Here is a 22,912-nt window from a genome sequence, read left to right as displayed (position 1 = left end):
TCACAGAGACGATTATTGCAGATACAAAGTTGAGTGAAAATGATGTTCTTGTCTGTGAATAGTACAATTTCCTTTTAATTGGATATTCTTTAATTTCAAGCTAATCGATCAAGTAGGTTACGTAATAAACTTCAGGGTCCAACGAAATATTAGTTTACGTAATATTTCGGCGACACTAGATCTACTGTATTTTTTTACAGAACTCATAATCAATGGAACAAATCGTGTTCATTCTACTAGTTAGTTAGAAAATAATTACCAGTTCGATTTTTTTGTTCATCTTGCCCACACACATCCAAAAGAGTATATGACAACTGAAGAAGTGCATGCACATTTCATGTTCGAAGTTATGTTGTTAAGATACCGATATTTATACAGCCTAGCGATGCTCATAAAGAAATCACTATGAAACAATCTCAAATGCATTTAAGTTGATAAATATGCTGCAAAGTGATAAGCTAATCATATAGAGAATGTCTAATACGAGTACTCTATTTGGGCGAAACTATAAACATTATCACAACGTGCAGTCATTACCCATTCATGTTTGGTTGCCTGAGTGAAACATATTTGTCGGCTCAGTCTACAGGTGTTCCAAATTCCACAGAGAAATTGTAAGATCTTCCCAAGCTAAGGTTATAACGATACAGCTTTATAACATATAAAACATGTACTGTAGAAGTATCTCTGTCTTAGAAATCACCCTGCGTGAAAACGCTCGAGACACCATTGTGAATCATTGTGTATTCAGCTGGGATGTGTATACACCAACCAACGCTCAAGTCGATCACGAATATGTATTATGTCGCTTAGTATGCAATATGTACACTTGGGACCATGTGACGTATGTTGTATTTTGGTGGATGCCGTACCATCTAGTGAAAGCACTCACAAGCAATGACCTATCAAGGGATTATTAGCAGAGTATTGATTTTACGGTTGATTTCATTTTCATTTTCTTGTTTCAAGACAGAATTGTTAAAAATGAATACGGTGATCGGAATAGCATACGTCGACGTTGCTCATGTGATAAATCTGTGTATACCTTCAACCGCGTTAATTTTGCGAGAAACACATTTCTGCGAATTTCGCAAGTCATTAAAAATTGTAGCGTTTTGTAGCATGTACATTTCTCTGGAGTTCAACAATACGGAGTGTCAGCGACAGTCTTTGTAAATGCCAGAATGGGTGGTATATTATTCATTCGATGCCTATTAATGCGATCGCAGTGGTGATTTGTTAGCACGGCTAATTAAAATAAATCCTCAACCACTCCAACTAACTGGGTTACTGAAGTCATATGTAAATACGTATGCTCATATCCATATCCATTTCATACATATAACATACGTTCTTTACAATTTGTGAGTGGGTGTCACAGCATGTTGGTAAAATATCATGGACTTTCAGTGCTTTGGTGTGTTGACAGTGTTGATAAGAAAAGAGGCGTACCTTGCGGCTTTCCAGCACATAGAAAATAATATTCATTCATTATTTTCACCAATTCTAAGGTATTTACATATAAATACACTTAGAACAAACTCCACACAGCCGAGGAATTTATTATTTTTCATTCTCCAATAAGTGCTTTCAGTGGTGCTTGTATATACAAGTATTTGATTTGCACTCTCCGGTGTTTTGTCGTTACAGTAGAATTTAGTTCTAACTACTGTACGTTATATTGCGCTTAGTCTAATTGTCAATGAGTAAAATTCATGGTGTATTCTATAGATGCAATTGTACCCATGTGTATATGACTGTCACTACACAGAAAAATACTTGTTTTCTCTGGTGGAGTCATTGTCATGGAAACAGAAACTATTTTGTCGTGAATGGTGTCACATCATAACACATAATTATTGACACAGCTTCAGAATAAAAGACACTATATGACACTACCTCGTTCGCCTATCAGCTTACCATCTTTATTGACTTGTATCACTCATTTACGTGACAGCAGACTGTAGAAATCACAATAGAAAACCAGCTCCAAAACAATGTCAAATCACCGAATGTATTTTTACATTATTCATAAAGCTGAATTAACATAATTTTTAAAAACGTAATATACTACATTGGGTGATTGTTATCGTAAAAACAAAATATTGCTTTTGCAACAATAATAGGAGTATTCGTTCGATCGGAAATGAAAAGAAAAAACAAACAAACAAAAACAGTAAGCATGTGCAGTGATTGTTATTGAACGTACAAACACATTTAATCAAGTTGCATTGTCAAGTATTTTTTTCTCGTTTTTGTACAAGTTCATTATGCTCATAATAATATATAAATTAATAGCGTTTAGCCATTCTTTGTGTTCAAACTTTGGTCTGTTTATCGCGGATTCGCAAGTCCTCTTTCAAAGATCGACGGAGATCTTGTTTAAAGAATGCGTAGACCAAGGGATTAAGGGAGCAGTTGGCGAAGCACATAATCTGGCTGCAATAGAAAGACCCGTGGAGTATCAACGAGTTGTCATGCGACAGTGTCGAGTACACGCGAATGGTCCAAAATGGCATCCAACATGCTACAAACACAGCCACAGCCATTAAGACCATCAACCCGACGCGGCCTAACTTTGAATGTTGTCGATTTGGTTTACCTGGTTTTGAGCTCTGTGCCAGATACAGATGAAACATAATCCGTGAGTAGCATATACTGATAACAACCAAAGGTAGTATAAACCCGATCACAAATGAATACAGACTGAATAGCTCCATCACCCATTGACAATCAGTACACATAATGTTACACGATACAGTTCCAAGAGTGTCCTGTACAGTAGCATACATCCAAAGCGGCACAGTTACCGTCAACGAGAGCAGCCAGAGAATGACGCAAACCACTCTCACCTGTAGTAGACTGCGGTTGTTCTGAGCCCAGACGGCGTGTACGATCGCAATATAGCGGTCAAAGCTCATTGCAGCAAGCGTGAATATTCCCGTGAACAGGTACATACCGTCAATTCCGGTGACAATCTTGCAGAGAATCTCTCCGAAAATCCATCTCTTGGTGAAATATGTCGTGGTGGTGAAAATCATGTTGAGGGAAAACAGAAAATCCGCTGAAGCAAGGTTGAGAATATACAAGTTGGGCACGGTTTTGAGTGTTGGGTGGCGTATAATGACACATATTACGGTGCCGTTGCCTATAAGACTTGTCACTATGATCGCGCTGAAACTCAGGGGAAGAAAAATCGTGAAGAACCACGTCGGCAATCCGCTTCGGTTATCAACACTGGTTTCGTTGGCAAACACATCAAACGTTGAATTGTAGTCCACAGATAGATTGCTAGCAAAACTGTATTCTTTCGTTGTAGACATTGCTGGCTGTAAATTTCAAACGTAACACTTGTATAAGTCAACAACAGCAAGCCGTCCTCGGCGCTGTATTGCTGGCGCTATAGTCAGTAGTGAAATGCTCGGGGATCTAAGCTGCAACTCAACTTATTTTAAACCCACTGATGCGTGCCACGTCACAGTGGCCATCTGAATCGATTGTTTTGTTTACCACACTGTATGTGCTCACTCAAAATAGAAGAACCTAATATCCGATTATAGCAGCTCACTCAATCATTTTTCCGACATTATCCAACATAACGTAATGTTGCATGGAGGCACTTGCATTATACTTGTTTCAAATGCCAAACAAATAGTCATTAATATTGGGAAAATCCTCACACATTAATTTTATCACATTTTACATTCATTCTCAGTGGTGACAAATTCGTCGTTGCGCAGTACAAATGGAAATACAACCTATTGATTGGATGCTTCTTCCTAAAAGTGCGCCATCAGTGACAACATTTATGCATTTATTATAATATGCTGCTAATGGAAACTAAAAAATTGCGAACATTCTAAATATATTTTGGATATATATGTTTAAATATATATGTTTAACATCGAAGAAATATTCAGAGCGAAAATTACACACGACGCCATTACGCAGCAATATTATTGATAGCGATATATCAAAGTGTTATTTTTAAGAAGGCATATTTTGTTGAATGAAAGAGATGTTTATTTTCTGTTTCAGAAGATATCAACCTTTAATAAACGTTAAAAGTGGAACATGTATATCTGTGTTGTAATATTAAATAATCTTAATAAATAATAAAATAACAACACATTAAAATCGCATCTTGCATCATATTTCAATTTATACTGCCAGTGGGACGTAAAGCAACATCATTTTTGTGGGGAGGGGGGCTTTACCTTGTTCTATTAGGGAACGTCTCACAACCTACAGTACATGTTTATCGGTTTTTGAAATAGTGAGCTGTAATAATAGCCTACTTCATATGTGCCGCTGGCCAGGGCTAGCTTATATATGTTAGCCGCCTTTCTTAACAGGGATTTTCAACTAATCCCGCATGGTGGGAGCAAAGAATTACCCGTATTGTACGTGATTTCATCTCGAATGAAAAAAGGGCATAAGCACAGACGTTCGCTGTGCTGCTTGAATATACTACTAACTACATCTCCTCTTGGATATACGTTAACAGGTAAATAGCCGCTGAGATACGGGTGAGAATGAACAAGTCGCAGAACTTGTTTTTTTCCTTCTGATAGGGTTTAGTTATCACTCGTTATATTGCCTATTTGTACCTTTCAGTTGCCTTGGCATGGGTAAACCATATTATTTGAACCAGTGAACAAAACGGAGCAAATCTCGTGTCTCTGTCCCCAAGATCCTAGCGGCCATTACGCCTCGAACCCATTGATATTTGCTCATATGATTCACATGCACACTACAGGTTCGCTATATCTTCTTATATCGGTATTTAAAACAGGTTATTCACCTAAATAAAATGTTCCCGGAACATTGACCATCCAAACAGGAATTGTTTTGTTTTCATTTTCCACACCGTCTAATTAATGACGTTGTACGTAACCTGGTGAAAAAGTGGCCAGTCAATATTCATCACGGAATGCGGTTTGGGTAAAATGCCCAATATCAGCTGATAATGATTATTGAGTTCAAATACAATCAATATATCCGTTTTAATAACTATCCAATATCTAACGGTCGGCGACTCTTTTATTTTCTCGCGGGAGGGGGGAGGGCTCAGACACATGGCTGAAATATAGCAAATTCACCCAAATACATTTAGCAATAAGCGTGACAAATTGAGAAAACAATCGATGTATACGTTTCGGTGTTCAAATGAGTGAGAAATCCCAAGTTCTAAACTATAAGAATGTGACGACATGTAAATCGCTGCCATTTGTCAATTGTCCAACACTAATTACTGCATCTGTCTAGTATTTATACAGCATTTTGTTTTAGAAAGTAAATCTGTTTTGCTGTATGTTGTTGTGCAAAACATTTCACCATTTCTTTATACTCCCAAATTTAATTTAACTAAATTGTTTTTTATCTTAAACTTCATAAATGACTATCATGATGTCTTAATATACAATTAACAGCATGCGATAATTTTAGATTAAATCTTCCCAATGTAAGATGATACATTCCGTTTTTTTATGCATTAATACTATGCAAATTTATAAAAAAAATAATATAAAACATCCGCGCGCTAAATTCGAACCCAGAAATGAGGCTTTCATTGGCAAGGTAACGTTCATTACCATGAGCTTTTGTGGGTTAAATGTCATACACGCGTAAGACATTCTATGCGAGTAGTTTTTAACTGTCATTTGTAATTCAGAAACATTATAGGTATTTTATATAAAATGTTCACTCTCGATTCAATATAGAGATACTAACATGATCTATCAATTCAATGTACATATTGCTATGCTTAGACAGGGTGTTTCACTTTGTAAACACAGATTTGTTGGTTTCTTATGAAAACACATTTTCGAGAGATTAATCACCGACTCAATGATAAATGACCCAATGAGAAATAATGATAACCAAATTTATTTATTAATGGCCCAATTATGTTTTTCATCATTTTATGTAAACTCGGCGACATTATGGTGGCGGAAGTTATATTAATTGCCTTGTCCACAGCAATGGACATGGTGGAACAACATTAAATTTAGATATACCTTATAAACTACTTATTTGTGATAACATTTCAGCTTACTTTATTACTCACAGAAATGAAATATTGACGTTGCAATAAGTATTGCAATAAGAAGTCTGAAAGATAGTGACTCAAAATATATTGACGGTAATTTAGTGAATATTTTTGTTGAGAACATTTTAAACCTTGCAATTAGAAAATTATATTTTTATACTGTGTTTATTTTCCGATTTAGATTGTTGCACGTTTCCATTGTATGGGTCCATTGCATTCACACACAAATAGTACAACATGGGAGATATGTACACATTGTCATATTGCAGTAATCGTCTTATGAAAATATAACAATAACTTGTGTTCATGACACTATATTTTTCGCGGCTAACCCTTTAAAAAAAACAAATAAGGAAAACATTATGCATTGTATAATATTGTCTTTGGTGTTTAAAATGTTAAAAGTGCCTTAGATAGGAAAATAGTTTATCACCTTCAAAATTGTTGACGTTTTGTGCGAAATATAATTGACAAAATATAATAATTTGTGATCTGAGTGTTAAAATAGAATTTTCATGTAATTGGATTTGATAGTGCGATAACAATATATCAATTATTTAATATTTAATCATCTGTACGAACATGTAATACAAAATGATCATATCGCACATTTGAAAATACTTTGAACATTGTCGCATACGACTTGTTTACCACTTCCGTGTGACTGAGAATGTTCTAGAACCGTACTGTGTCTGGGTGAATTTTTTAGAAACTGGTTGAATAGGTAATAGAACACTGTAGGAGGCAATAGAAAGTAATGGAACATTCTAGAAATTTGTAGTAAGTTCCAGACTCATTATGTATGATGATGTAATGGTCTATTTATAGACAGTGTGGGTATATATAGGGGAGTTGATCAGATCGGAGATCTCGTTGAATTGTGTTGGAGTTTAAGTATCTAGTTATTGGAGTAGTGGAGTTTTACCGCGTTATTGTACTTGATGTTTGCAGAGTATAATAATACCAGTACCAGTTGAAACCTCATCTGTTGACTCCGTGTTCGTATTTTATCATCGCCGCCAGAGAAGTCTTTTTGTTACTGTTGCCATTTTGGTATTTGAACCATCACACCTGTACTATACCAATTACGGTAATATTACGTTGCGTGTGACAAACATATACACTAGCAGAAACCTTGAGTTGAGTTTCCTATTTTTAAAATGTCTGATGTTCTAAAGTAATCAAACGGACTGATGTGTCTGAAGTTTTAGTAGTGCCATTGAATTAAGCAAGGAAATGAAGGTCCTTTTCTGAAATGTTTTTTTTTTTCCTCAATTGCCCAATTATATTGAATGTAGGCCATCCAAATTCTGAAAGAGACAAATTAATCAACGCATATGTTAATTTCATACATGTGTAAGTATTGTCAGGTACTCGTTATTGACATTTAAATTCGTTATATTGTTGTGTGTATTCAGCTATTGATTAGAAAGTAAGTCAAATTTATAAGAATGAAGACGAGATGTCTACTTTGTTACAATGCCTACAATGTTATTACTTGCACGTTTTATTGCTTTCGCTGGAAATTTTGTCTCTTTACTAAAACTAATACTGTTAATGTTACATATGTATACATAATTTACAGTGCTTATACTGGTGTGCATATCCGGGTATTCAATATATAATGAGAAAAGTATATAATATTCGAGACAAAACGTCTAATTTGTCACAACAATATATTAAATGATTGCTTAGCAAATGTGCGCAATTCTAGATGAAACTACTACAATATTGATAGCGCCATGATTTAAATAAATCGTATCGGACAGTTTTTATTTCATAGTCAAACCTGTATAAATTGTGCTACATTTGTGCAAAAGTAGAGTGTGTGCACTTACATAAATATCACTATAAAATGCAAATCCCATTTCTGACACCATGACATATATTGATGAATATCTATTGCATTCTCAATATTGATTGCAATTTAATAAAAAGAAATAGGCTGTCATATTATTTGAACTTGAAAGTGTATGTATGTTACATTAATCTGCGGCAGCAATATAAACTTATAAATACTGTGACAGTGTTATACATTTAAACTATAATCTTTGAATTCATTGTCATCTAGTATGGCCATGCATAATAATTCTACGCGCTCATAAACAAGTATTTATTTAACGTTTAAACTTCAACGTTTGCATCTCCAATATACCTCAAGGATACTGCGATGTGTAACATTAACATTTTCAATTCAATCGCGTTACTTCTGCTCTTCGATTTCGTTCTAACCTTGTTTTACCAAACAACACGTCCTCTTTTTAGTTAAATACAAATAAACTTCTTAAATATTATTTTTTCAAAAAAACTGGTTTTACAAAATTACTTTTAAAGAGATGACGATCCCTGAATGTTCATGCTATGGTTAACAATGATCTGGGCGAAAGAGCAGTAGTTTGTAAGTTCGGCTTGCATCAGGGAAGATCTGGGTTCGACTGTTTGCTCACCAGTTTAGTTAGATCAATAGTTTTTAGAGACTGGTTCTCATGTGCACTTGCAATTAACACGTAATTCAAAAATGTGATATAAGTGTCAGGAAATGTCGCTTGACACAAGACTATAATATCAAAATATACACATTCATACTGGTAATATTCAAGATGATGATATGGTCTATGTTTGACCACCACAACATATACTTAGCTGTAGGTATGTGATAGGCATGATGCAGACATGAGATATCGACGTATGTGTACACAGTAGAGATATACTCGGTTTGATTTTTGTCTTAATGTGCTGCCTGCAATGAGTCAAACTTTTCCAAACTCTTCGATTAGATCCTTATCCATACTAGGCGGATGTACTCTCAACTTCTCTTATCAATTCTCTGTCGTGCATGTGTTCAACAAGCACGCACATGGAGACTCGGTCCTAATGTCAGAGCCACGTATGCAACTGTGCATGGTGCATGTTGACATCATGTGTATGTCTGAATGCACGCTTCACTAATTGAAATATATGTACAGTGTGAATGCCTGACAGTTGTCAATGAGCTGATGGTATTAGCCTAGATTAAACCCGGAATGGATCGTAATCTACACGAAGGTCTGCATTCCTACGTCATCTCTCTACTTTGGTTTGGTTTGATCGTTATCTAAATGGTTTGCGCACATGTCAATACGTGTATACGCCATTTTCTAACACAGAGTTACAGTTTTAAGGTTGCGTTGCAGGGAAAATGCATTTAGACATTTTCAAAATTTTATATAGCAGAAAACGTCCTAGTTCTTGAGTGAAAATTTCAAAATTCCATTGTGTCGCAGTGAGTAGAACACCTAATAAACTAGGTTTAAATTATTACAAACAAGCACATGTGCCATTGTCTTACTTCAACTGTTTAATTTGCGAAAATCGTGCATAATTAATGTTGATTGATTTCTGGAGCTTAAAAAAGTGGGCCGTAATGGAAGTTTCTGAAGTCCAGAGAATAATCAACCTAATGTCCCTGAACGAATGCTTGAAGATAGCGCAACCTGTGCCCTTCTCACGGGAAAGGAACTTTGACCCTGCATTAAAAGACGTGACAAGGTGTAGGTGTTTTCTCGAGTTAAGCTGTTTGAATGGCGACTGTCGGAGAGCTGTAGAAATGACTTCTTCAACACGAAATGGAAAACATTTCGCGATTTACAGAAAGTAAATTCTGGGAATGAGAGCACTCGGCAAAGGAAGACACGCGCTAATCAAATTATCAAGTTTCTTTGGACTTCCGCCACTAATTTCCGCTGACCCATACAAAAACCACACCGCCATTTTGGCTTCAAATAGCGAGGAGACGGTCGAACAAGAATTTCTGTCGGCTGTAAGAAGAGTTACAATAAACACATTTTCCCAGAAATTACGGAGACAATAATTTGTGATGCACAATATACTTTTACATAGCCTGTTAACGTTATTTTATTTTATTCTGACATTTGCGAGGCGGATTTTACCCCGGGCCCCTGACGAGTCGGGATTTATAAACAACCAGCTGATCGGTAATTTGCATACAAGTGCGTACAAGCTCGACCCACTGTTGACTTTATAAACATAGCAATACATCAGAAGCTTGGCTCACGAAGACAGTTTCTCCAACTCGCGTTTTGTGGAACAAACAAGCTCACCAAATTATATTTGCGCAGTGTCCGAAAGGTAGGCGAAGCGATATTCATGGTTTCGCGTAAATTTAAACAAAATGACGATTATCTCAACTTCATTTTTGACTTTAACCAGGTCCAACTATTTATCTTTTATTGTTAAAGTAACCGCACTGACAATCGGCAATAGCGTTAATTACTGGTCAATTTAAAAGTGTGAAACTTTTAAAAGGCATTGTGAAAATATTATTCAATGGAAATATTACAAACTTGTGTTCTATTGTCCTAGTGAACATATGTTTCTGGTATATAACATAACAAATTAACGTATTTGTTAGTAGTGTAATTTATTGTTTAAAATTTCTATAAATCATGGTGCAGCGCCACCTTGACATCAACATGGTTGCAATGCGGCATGTATTCATGCTTTATTCTTAAAATATATTCCATAATAAATTATTATTATACCCCTTAGATCCGAAATCACGGCTAGACTAGTTATTTTTTGTTTTACGTCTTACAATATATTTATCCCCCCCCCCACACACACACACAATGTGCAAATCAAGTTTTGGCGGCTTTCAGAATTTATCTTGAGTCTCGACTTGAGATATTCTCTGTACGAATAAAGTCACATGTGAAACACAGGCGCCCTTTCCGATTATTATGGCATGTATAAGGTAATATGCATCAAATATGCAGGCATTTGTGAGTGTTAACTATACCCATGGGTAATTAACACACAATCAAGATGGGACAGATAACACTGACTATAAAACACGTATGTCATTAACCACACAAAAATATGTACTGTGTGAAATCAGTACAATTGAGTAATTATAATTAATGAATTACAATCTGAGAAAGATGATACGATTAATGATTAAATGAAATTTTATTTGATGGTATTACATTCGTTCACGTGTGCCACACCCATCTGATTAAATGTTTATTTTAATAAATTTAACTACGTACAACAGATCTACATTATCCATGTTTGTGAATCTCAAATATTACATCTGGAATGTAAAATAAAAATTAGCATATTGTTAACATGTAAGCGACAGCATACTCATTACAAATCGTTCCTATTGAATGATATAAGATTCCAAAGGCCATCGGAATTTGGGTTTTGCAGGGTCATTTGCATGTTCTATAAAAACATGTTCTTCAGTGTTTGTGTAATTTGAACGGATATGCTGTTCTTGCATTTTCGACACAGTGAAACGGGGCAATCAATGTGAGAAGTAAATGTTAAATATCGTAAGACAACTGTCACTGAACTACCCACAAAACTATGCAATTTATTTTCCAGTCGAGACATATTATGTTAATTTTATATTCATATCATTTAATATCAATATAACACTATATATATAAACACTCTCACAATAAACAACAACAACAACAACAACAACAATTACAAAGCCTTGGTTACTGGCCATATGTATTTTTTCAAAGCTAGAACATGAAAACATGGAATGTTTATGCATACGAATTTATTGAACATAGATGTAAACAAAATATTTGTTTTTAAATGATTAAGTATTTACTTTCAAATGCATATTATATAAAATTTCATTAATTCAATCTTAATTTATTCCTAATAATCTCATAAAATATTCACGTTTTGACTACGAAATTTCGAATTTAACATGTACATTTTAGTCACTGTAGGCACGTGTTCGCTACACGCCATTTACAGCCTCACTTGTTGGGGCAGTGCGTTATGACGTAGCAGAGAGCAGTGGCGTGGCACATTTGTTTATTTGTAATATTCCTGTAGTTATGCCACGTCAATATATTATATATATTATATATACGTAAATGTTAATATGACTGAACTAATAGACAATCGGTGTGCAATCCGCAAATACACTACAAAACACATGCTATTTGCATAATCAACCATAATCGATCTTTACATGGTATCAAACTACCTTAATTTTGATGTACAGTGTGTCCGGCATGTATGGCAGTGAAGTCAATTTCCTGGTTATTTTCCACTTCCACTACGGGACTTAATGACTGAATGATCCACCGTGTGTACGTACGACGTGAACTTATTAGCATCTCGAGTTTATGTTGATGTTAATCAGAGTATTAACTTCGTTTTCCAAATTTATTGTATTCAATGAGCTGACATAAACTTACAGAACACTACCTAACGCGCATTTCAGATTATATAGAATTTTTCTTTCGAATATATTTTTGACATCTTTTCTGTTCTAAGGCAAATCCAGTTATATTAATTTAAAGCTTTGAGTGTCTAATCACTGCAGAAACTAGCGTGGTAATCATGACGAATGGTTACGTATTTTCTAATGATGTTTAACTACTTTTTGCACTAGATGTATTCTCAGCCGTAAACGTTACTTACACAAAGCACCATTTATAGTTCATCAGCTATGAGGGAAACAGGATGTGAATAGAATGAGTCATTTGAGACCTCAGTGATTTATAAAGGTAATCATATATCAATGGAGTCGTAAAGCACCATTCAATGGCTGTCAGATGTCACATGTAAGTACATTGTGATGTGATGATACACCCATCTGCGATCATTTATTTAACATTCAAGGCTCTGATTGTCGTAGCCCCAAGAAAATGAATACATAGTTGTGACAAGAATGAAGTGTGAAATACTTATTCAATGATCAATGGTTTCTATGGATGATTTGATTTCATTTTAAACTGTTGCAGCTGCAACATTTACTTTGTATTAGCACAAAAGACGATGGTTACCACAAAACTACATGACATGAGACATCACATAGACTATTATCCTACTGTATTGTTGTTAATATAAGCTTATCACTATTGTTGAAATGACGCAATGGTCGTCTACGTGTGATTCTACCATGCTTTGAGCAACAGGTCATGTTTAAAATAATGCAATGCCATTTCAATCTTATACAGTGATTGTTGATAAAACTGAACATGCTTTTCCGAATCCACATTCAATTCTTTTGTGTACAATCTTAGATGTCCTATCTATATGAAACACAGGATAAACTGCGTCAAAATTACCAAAAGTTAGAAAATTGTATTGTTTTTGATGAACTAATGCATTTTTATTTTTATTTGAACAATATGAAATAAATGACATTAAAACATGTAATGTAAATTAACATTTTCAGCCTCCACTAATTAAACACATTTTAAAAAATATCAGTCAGCATTGTCTACATTTTTAGACATTAAGTTTTTATATATAGTGGTTAAAATAACGTATCCCGAATGTTGGATAAAAGTTCCGGAATGAAATGACAAAATAATTCTTTTCTCTCAAAATGTTGAAATCCATACTTTGAATGATTATAACTGAAAGGAAGGATAAACAAACGTAAAAACCAGTATTAAAAGTGTTTATTTTGATAAAAATATGACTCAAACCAATTGAATTTGAAAAGTCATCGAATATTTATTTCAAGAATGACACGTATGTGTAGCGAAATGATTAAATGTTCAAGTGTTCACATGAAATTATTGGCGATTTTTTATGCTTCATCGTCGTCTTAAAGATGTATTAATCTATAACTGGATGTGATAACATGTTAACGTAAAAATTCAATGTCATATTTGGACAGTCACAGTTGCTGTAATTGATTTTCCTTTTCAGAAAAGGTCGTTAGTGTAAGTACAGCAAAAGCCATCGAAATCAATCGTTAACTAGTTTGTAGAACTAAGGTGTTTATGTATCTTAAAGTGAATGTTATCACTGACGCCATGCTGTCTCAAACATGGCAAAATAGATGGGATTCAGCTTAATAGTCTCGTAGACTGTTCTCTATACACATAGAAATTACTTTGTACTTAGTATTTATTATCAAACGTACCACAGAGCCATGGATTAAATAAATAAAATCCATAATCAAATTGCCACTGCGTGGGGTGTCCAACATTTTCTTTCATATGCTCACAGCATGGAATTCGTAGGCCTGATGTTTGAGTGTAGCCACTAATTGCATTTCGAAGCCCATAGTAGCATCATTCACGTAATCCGGTAAATCCAATTTGTATTACTTCCTTCGTATACAACACACATTTTAAACTGAAACTTATTTAAATCTATAATTTGTGTCACTTTGTGTCATGTGAGTATACGAATAAAATTGAATAAATCCTTCATTGTGTTAGTTGTATGAATGAATGACAAACGTGCAACTGATGAAAGAACTTTTCAGACCATCAAGGAAATTGTACGGTCTTTTGTGTAGACTCAGCAAACGACTTCTACAAGTCTAATTCTTTTCTAAAGATTCTTATCTGTCTATTATTATTATTATTATTATTATTATTATTATTATTATTATTATTATTATTATTATTACAACAAACTTAATTAATGTTTCTACTCTACAATTCAAGGTTCACTGAATGAAAATCCTTCGTGTTTGGTTTTTACGAGTTTTTTTTTTCGCTCGAAAACGCAAGGGCGGTACGACTCGATTTTCAAAAACACTAGTCGTTTGGATCAGTTAGTTTCTCATCAAAAAATGCCCACTTGAAAAATAGTATGGGCTAGAGAATTTTGTGAATTAATATTTCAGGGCCCTGGCATAAAATTTTATGAAACATTGTGGAAAATAAATATTTTTTTAATCATGCTGTATTACACCCATTAACATTATCACAACTTTATACGTAAACTTAGTACACGTGCGTTGTAAACACAATTATTCCAATTAATTTTAATTCAAATTTAGAAGTGATAAAGATTACATAGCAAGGTATAACATTAAAATGTCACTGACCGTGTCTGATGGAAAAATAAATCAAAAAGATTATGGAAATTGAAAAAAAATGAGGGCAAAGCAGATGTGCCCAAGAAAGCACACAATTACAGAAATCCATGCGACACAGAAGGGTAGGCGTTCTGAAGTTAAAGCTGAGGGTCGTCACCTGCACACGCGCGGGAATTGAGTCCCAAGCGACGATAACAACACACACTAAAAACGCAAAGGCTCATGGGCAGACGCCAAGACACGCTATGGCCATCTGACGCATGCGCATGTGGCGACACTCCTGCTTTAAGCCACGCATATGTACATTATTGTAATGATTCAATAGTTAGGAGCCAAGTTGACGACTGGGTGTTGTGTTTTTTGGCAGCATATACTACACATTTGAGCTTATACGTTATGTTTTGGAGCACCGTGGAGACAGAATATAAAAATATGTCATAGCTTTTTGGATTTGAACATTTGCTAAGAATCCGGTCATTGTAGGCTATATTCGAATATTGCGAGATTGTTGTAATTTGTTTATGTATGTAATGTGTGTTTTATTTATGTGTTTACATTAATAAATCATTACATATTGCACATTAAATAATGTTGGGTATGTAGGAATTTAATGAATTTAACAATGTTATATTTATTTATATAGGACAGGGTATATTCAATTATAAGAAAGATTTCTTGTTTTAGGGTTGAATCCTCATAACTCAAACTAAGACATTTTGGTTTTAAATTTGTATTTGATTTAATTATACCATAGATAAACAGTCAATTTGTTGGTACATGTATGCATGTATCATGAGAACTACATACCTGGTTAAAATAAGATAACAATGTAACGTATTCCTACAAAAATATACAAATTAAAAAAGCTTAGTCAAGTCTCCTTTCGCCATGTGTGCCTATGCACATAAACCATCTACACATGATGCTTGGGAATGTTACCCAAAACCCTGCATGTTCTATTGCGCTTTGTAGGTATATTTCTGATCAGTATCCGAAAGGACTACAACAACATTACAATTCCATACACACACATTTCAGATTAGATAGCAATAATTACTCGGATGGTTCAATGACAATAACTATTAATAATGAATACGGAAAAATAGGTACACATATTTTTAAGACGGGTAGCATTTCGGAAACCATCGGTGGCAAATACGCATCGTGCATATTTAGCATAAATATAATATGTGTAAGAACAGTTTCGAAAAATCACAGAAACACTCCGTTTTGGTCATGTGATAAAAAGGGTGAAACTTTGATATCACTTATTCATGGAGCTCGTTGATACTTGTGGCGCCAAGAGCAAGTACACTTTTCAGTACTAAGATTTCTTTACATGTTTATATAAACTACCAGAATAACGAGTAAGTGATAACAATCGATCAAACGGCGGAAATCAATTTCGAACCAGCGTTGCTAAAGATACCCCAAATAACCGCGTATAAAGTCGTATCCTTTACAGGGATCCAATGTTCATGTACGCATGCGCTCACTTTAATTACGGAATTAGTTGATAGTAGTCAAACATTTGACGTGCTGGGTTGCAAGAAAATTGCGTAATCAATTATTGCATGATGTACATACCGGTCTTCACTGCAATGCCGTCAAAACTGCGCATATGCAAGTGAGGACCGGCTAAAAAGTTGTTCATTTATGAACAACCTTGTAAATTCATACAACTGTACAACATGAAGCAGATGTCGTTATCATGTCATCTAAGGAGTATTTTGCCAGATCATTTTTGTGGTCAATTACGGGGCACTGATTCGCAAAATCATCGTATCCAACCGCCCCAACCGGTAAGTGCTAAATATTGTTCGAATCAATCAATTTATTTTCATTCAAAATGAGTTTCTATTTTCAGTTGTTTCATTTAATTTTCAAATCAATTTTCGTTTAAAATTTATTTCCATTTTCATCGTCGTTTCAAATATTTTTCCATTCCATTTTCACTTTTTTATCCACATAGTCGCACACCCATCGATCAGTCTAAACCTTAAGTGACTTTCCCTCATACTGAACAACTTATGAAACACCTCAGTGGGAAGTGACATGCAAGACACTACCCCAGTCTCACCCTACACTGCTACACTGTAAATCCAAGTGATATAAAATATGATACATTTTTGTTTCCACTTTAAAATTACACACGTATTGAAGTATTCATTTTCACAACACTTTTAAAAGTGATTTTACTGAACACACATTTTGAAAAGTATTAACAATTTTGAATATGACAACACTTTCAAACATAAGTGATTTAACTAGATACATATTTTGAAAGATTTTCCAGCATAAACACGTCCTGAAAGGTGTTCATTATCACAACACTTTTAAAAGTGCTTTTACTAGAAACACATTTTTAAAAGGGCTTCAAAATAAAAACAGTTTAGAAGAACTCTTATTAAGAAGTTGTGTATATGTTGTATATATGTATAGTCGGATGTTTTACCTTGAAACATTGCATGAGTGTTTGTTTTAGAAAATGCTTCAAGACAAAACAATTTAGAAGAAAAGTGTTTTAGTTCCTCTCATGAACAAAAATGTGCCTTATGAATTAACGCTTTGCGAAACATTTATAGTCTGGTGTTTTGGGTTGAAACATTGTTGGTGATTTTGCTTTCTGGGGTGTTTCAAACAGTTTTCGATAAAAAATGTTTCAATAACATGTGCTCAGATGTGATTGGAAAATACAACTACCGTTCACCAAATGCTGAGTATAAAAATCCATTTGGCCACGAGATACTTAATTCAGTACATGTCTCAATTTCTAGTTGCACTTAGGTTGGTAAGAACATATAGGCTAGTAAGACCATATAAGCGTACATACAATAAAGTTTTCCACAACCTGGTGCTTGACATAAAATTTGTTTTTTCTGAAAGTAATGTCATGAATCATCTCTCAGATGCGGCGACACGAAATTTTGCATAGGGACGTCTGCTCACCATCCCTTGCGCCCGCAAGTGGTCGCGCATTTTTTCAGGAGGAGGGGGCGACCCCCGGTGCTGCCACCACTGTCTAATCAGGCGTTGAATTACGTCAACTTCGGTTACTGTCTAGTTGGGATATATACAATAATGTTTGCTTACGAGTCTCCAGACTTTTCACTATTTTTTTCTCTACAGCTTGCATAAAGTTGGATGCACTGGTCAATAAACACTTAACAACACATTTATATTCCCGTAAAACATTCAGTGTTTTATTTTGAGAAAGAGTCTATTTGTGTGTTTACAAAAATATTCATCAGGCAATTCATGCTGAATAGTCATCAAAAAGTATTTTAATTACTCTAACAAATATTTTTCCAAAATACTAAAACACTAACGTTTTGTTATAAAATACTGGTGTGTTATAATATAATACACATGTTTTCAATTTAAACAGTGTGTTTTCATGAAAATCACGAAAGTGTCCTGAAGATTTACAGTATACGTGTTGGGCACATATGAACAAATGGGCTTGACAATTTAGCATGCACATCAAACGGTCCGAGCGCCATGCGATATACTGGTGCGTTGCGTCCCACAAAATGTGGGTAACGTGGGTGGGGGAGGAGACTGACATTGAACATGGACAAGCTTTGCATGGTCATGTTTATTGTTTCAACTTTTTTTCGAAAAAAATAATGTCCAGATGAGTTTTGATCAAAATTATTACCGGGCTCATACAACCATTAATGTTACATCCAGATATTACAGTCAGGTTTTAGAGATCACTGGGCATTTACAGGCACATTTTAGAAGTAATAACAAAAAACACTAATAACTCGATATGTCATTTATCTGATATGTGAGCATTGTTATATACTGTGTTAAATGGTCATTGTGAGTAATGACAAATAAATGATTTTATTAGCAATCATGCAAGGATGAATTTTAAAATATAAACAAACATTTTGTATCCTAATATATAACGAAAATGGATTTGATAACTAAATGGAAATAGATTAAAATCGATTTAAAAATTGAAATGGATTTAATAATAATAATAAATTTAACAAAATGATTTTAAACTGAAAAAGAAATGAGATTTCTCCCATTACAATCCCCCATATAAAATGATTTTAGAACATTTTTGAAAGGCTGACATAATATTTAACATTCTTAAATTTTCTAATCATCTTTTGATGTGATGAAATATATATATAGCTTAAAACCTATAATTTGTGTCGCATACGACTTATTTACCACTTCCGTGTCACTGAGAATGTTCTAGAACCGTACTGTGTCTGGGTGGAATATTCTAGATTTTTTTAGAAACTGGTTGAATAGGTAATAGAACACTGTAGGAGGCAATAGAAGGTAATGGAACATTCTAGAAATTTGTAGTAAGTTCGAGACTCATTATGTATGCTGATGTAATGGTCTATTTATAGACAGTGGGGGTATATATAGGGGAGTTGCTCAGCACTGAGATCAGATCGGAGATCTCGTTGAATTGTGTTGGAGTTTAAGTATTTAGTTATTGGAGGTTTGGAATTTTACCGCGTTATTGTACTTGATGTTTGCAGAGTATAAAAATACCAGTACCAGTTGAAACCTCATCTGTTGGCTCCGTGTTCGTATGTTATCATCGCCGCCAGGGAAGTCTTTATGTTACTGTTGCCATTTTGGTATTTGAACCATCACACCTGTACTATACCAATTACGGTAATATTTCGTTGCGTGTGACAATTTGCATAAATTAAGAAAAATACGTTGCGAAATATGACAACCGCTCGACGAAGTTCATACTAATTCAAATATAATCCAGATATGTCACACTTTTCGTGAAATATAAACATTTTACATTCTGACCATAATGAAGTAGAAATATTCAATTATTCAGCATATTTATTATAATAGACCACTCATAAGGACTAAGGTTTTTTGCTAATATTTTAAACTGTTTATTAGGCTATTAGATAACTATAATGTTGGGTTGAAGGTATATTTTGTTCTCAAAATGGCAGACTGGTGGCTATGTGTTTGTTAATATATCTCTATTTGTATTTTTGCATGCAATAACTGTTTATGGTTACGTTTTGCTAAGAAACAGACATAAATGTTATAAAAATACAGTGGGAGGTGTGAACTAATAATGCAAGTTTTGTTAAATCGCTCAATTTTAACAACCGTTTTTCATTAACAGCCGAGCCAATAATGTCTTGCTCAAGATATATCTACAGCATAAAACATCGCAAATATTGAATACAACCCCACCTTATCTTGCCTACGAAAATCAGTATTGTTATTATTATAAGATCAGATATTTTGCATGATGTAATATATTAAGCCCTTAGCTTTCCAAGCTAAATCTCTTGCTAATAAAACTCGAGCTACCACTCATGAGCACATACAACAAAAATGTATGAACTTTTTAAGCGATTATGAAGCTTATAAGCTATATACTAATTCTATGTACTAACATACAATTCACACACCAAATAATGCACTAATTTCGTAGCACAACAAATTACGAAAAATTCAAAACTGTGCCAAATGCAAACTCGGGAGTTCGATTCTTCGCATCACGAGATGTGAATTACTGCAAACAAATAAATGTAGACAGAGTTGTATGTTCAATTATGCAAGACACTTTGAAACAGAACTGAATCATAAACACACAAATACGCGACTGGTGCAGCAATTTCAATGTGTTCTATTATTACTAAAATGATATTGTTGTACATTGTATCAGAACTATATATTAGTTAATTGCTCAGCTTTTTAAATGAAACAATTCAATAATATAACATTTCAATTTATAGCACTCATAAAGGGATCCCAGTTCAAAGGAATACATATGTTTATCTTTGGTGGTTCAAATTCACGAATTATTCTATGTGTTGATGATTGCACTCCCGCACACGCATGCGCAATGTCATACCGTAACGCCGTACACTGATGAATGATATGTATATTTGATTTCTATTAGCTGCAATTAATTTTGATTGTCATTGCTCTTTTTTTAGCAATGAGAACAATCGTCATCATTAATCAGTCAGACAGTATCTTGCAGGCAATTATTGAAAACGTTCTGGTCTCATTAAAGGACATCAATCATGTCTTAGTGTAAACACGTGATGTCAGGAAAACATTACACTAATGAATTCCGCAATTTCGTAAAGTGTAAATGCATGTTATGTGTGGCAAGCAGTACGAAAAGTGTCAAATAGAATATCCTGTTTGAACTCGTAAGCATATATTGTGCCACAAAAATACAAAAGATAATAAATACCAAAATATAATTCAATATATCAAGACCCATTCAAATATAACTCATATTATCCCCAAGTAATCCAACGAGTGAAAAACACCATAATGCTAGCAGTGCTGAATATGGTGGTCTTATAAAGAATATGATTTCTTATCTACTTTATTTTCTGCTTTTATATGAATATGTTAGAGTGGCATCTTATCCATCTAGCGATCACTATGCTAAAAGATAAAATGAGCAGATATTAGTATATAACAAATATTGTCCTATTCGATAACGCTATGAAACAGTTATTTCTATTGTGCACAGCAAATAAGGTGGGTATATATGTTTTTATTCTGAAATACTTGCAATCTCTATCTGCAAGGGGGTTGAACCGCTTATCTATGTAACCATGCACAGTCGACTGGCGTACAAGATGTGTCCAAGATGGCTGCCCCATATAGTAAATATCAGTAAATTAATCGCATTTATGTTATTATATCATTCGCTTCGCGACTACTTGCGAAAGAGATATCCAATACAATTTAACAAATAAGAGAGCATGAACACGCAAACAATTTTGGAACCAACGTGAGTGATTTATTATTAAGTAATTGAAAATATATAATCACGCCCAACGTTACGGACCGACAAATCGTATGATAGGTTGAGGCCAAGCCGAGTGTTTATGTATTTCTAATATCATGGATATTAAAACTGTGTTAGTGAATCCTCGTGGTAACGTATGTCCATGTTAATTTAAATTCGTTGCTGAAAAACACATTTATAATAAGAACGTGATAGTTTTCAATACCACATTCATTAAAAATTTGACTATTTTGATGTAAATTGTGCCTATCAATTACTACTATTCCGAGACAGCTGTTGAAAGTAGGACAATATCAAATCATGATCCTAAAAGCACGAATGTTGTCATGTATAACGACAGCCTTTACATTTCTTTGTAAACATGCTTATTCTGCTGTAAACCACGGGTAATTTAAGCTACATCGACATATTTATCGAGTCGCCATAAATCCAACAATATTCGTTGCTATGGTTACCTCATTCATGCAAAATATACTCGAAAAGACATTGTATGACAGTGTAAGTCTTGCATTGTTTACCCTTTGGAAGAACCCGCTGGCTGATCGCAAAACACTGCGATAATATCTCACATTTTTACAATTTTGTCCAAAGTTAGAGTAAAAGGTTTAATAATTGCCACGCTATTTTACTCAGGATAGGCACATTAAATTACATCACCATGACAACACACAAAAGAAAATTACACGCAAAAATTGTATCCAATGGATGAAATAATTGGCGTTCCTATGCAACGCGTTCTAGTATTTGGTGCATGAATGTACACATTCAAAAACGTTTCTTTATAGACAATTAAAGATTGTCCAGATTTAAAAATTTAGAATAAATATAAATGATGCATGGTAAAGAATTGATGTGAATTGTAAACTGGTAGTTACATGGATACCCGCATATACTGTACCCGCAATACATACATGCATGTGCAGGAACATTCGGTATCACGTGACCACCAGTGATTTCGTTAACAGCTGTAATGTGAGAATGGGAACAGGCACCCGAGGGACTATAATTTCCTGTTGTCTCTTTTTAGTTTATGTCTGACCTTTCTGGGGGTTATTTAGAACAGATTTGTCATTATCGACGTGATTAGACAACATATTCGGATAATTAAATGGACTGGAATTCCAAGCAACGACTGTGTGTAGATGTTCAATGTTTCTGTTATATGATGCATATAATCTGTGTGTTATATAGTTTGTATATATCGTAATATAGGGTCGATCTACAATGCATTTGCCATGACAATAGT

General features: G+C 34.3%; 1 protein-coding gene across 1 annotated transcript; it reads right to left on the bottom strand.

Annotated features, from left to right (window-relative positions):
* Nucleotides 1–1,903: 1,903 nt before the first annotated feature.
* On the bottom strand, nucleotides 1,904–3,323 carry LOC100371990 (somatostatin receptor type 1-like). Its single transcript, XM_002740427.2, has one exon. The coding sequence runs from the start codon at nucleotides 3,321–3,323 to the stop codon at nucleotides 2,319–2,321; it is 1,005 nt and encodes a 334-aa protein (XP_002740473.1). The 3' UTR covers nucleotides 1,904–2,318.
* Between the last annotated feature and the right edge of the window lie 19,589 nt (nucleotides 3,324–22,912).

The sequence above is a fragment of the Saccoglossus kowalevskii genome, chromosome 13 (assembly GCF_978046115.1).
Source record: "Saccoglossus kowalevskii chromosome 13, keSacKowa6.1, whole genome shotgun sequence".
Classification (NCBI taxonomy): domain Eukaryota; kingdom Metazoa; phylum Hemichordata; class Enteropneusta; family Harrimaniidae; genus Saccoglossus; species Saccoglossus kowalevskii.
This window is presented reverse-complemented; position numbering and strand designations above follow the sequence as displayed.

Bases quoted from the DNA above. Each gene is read 5' to 3' on its own strand.
- LOC100371990 (XM_002740427.2), bottom strand. From the start codon at position 3,323: ATGTCTACAACGAAAGAATACAGTTTTGCTAGCAATCTATCTGTGGAC.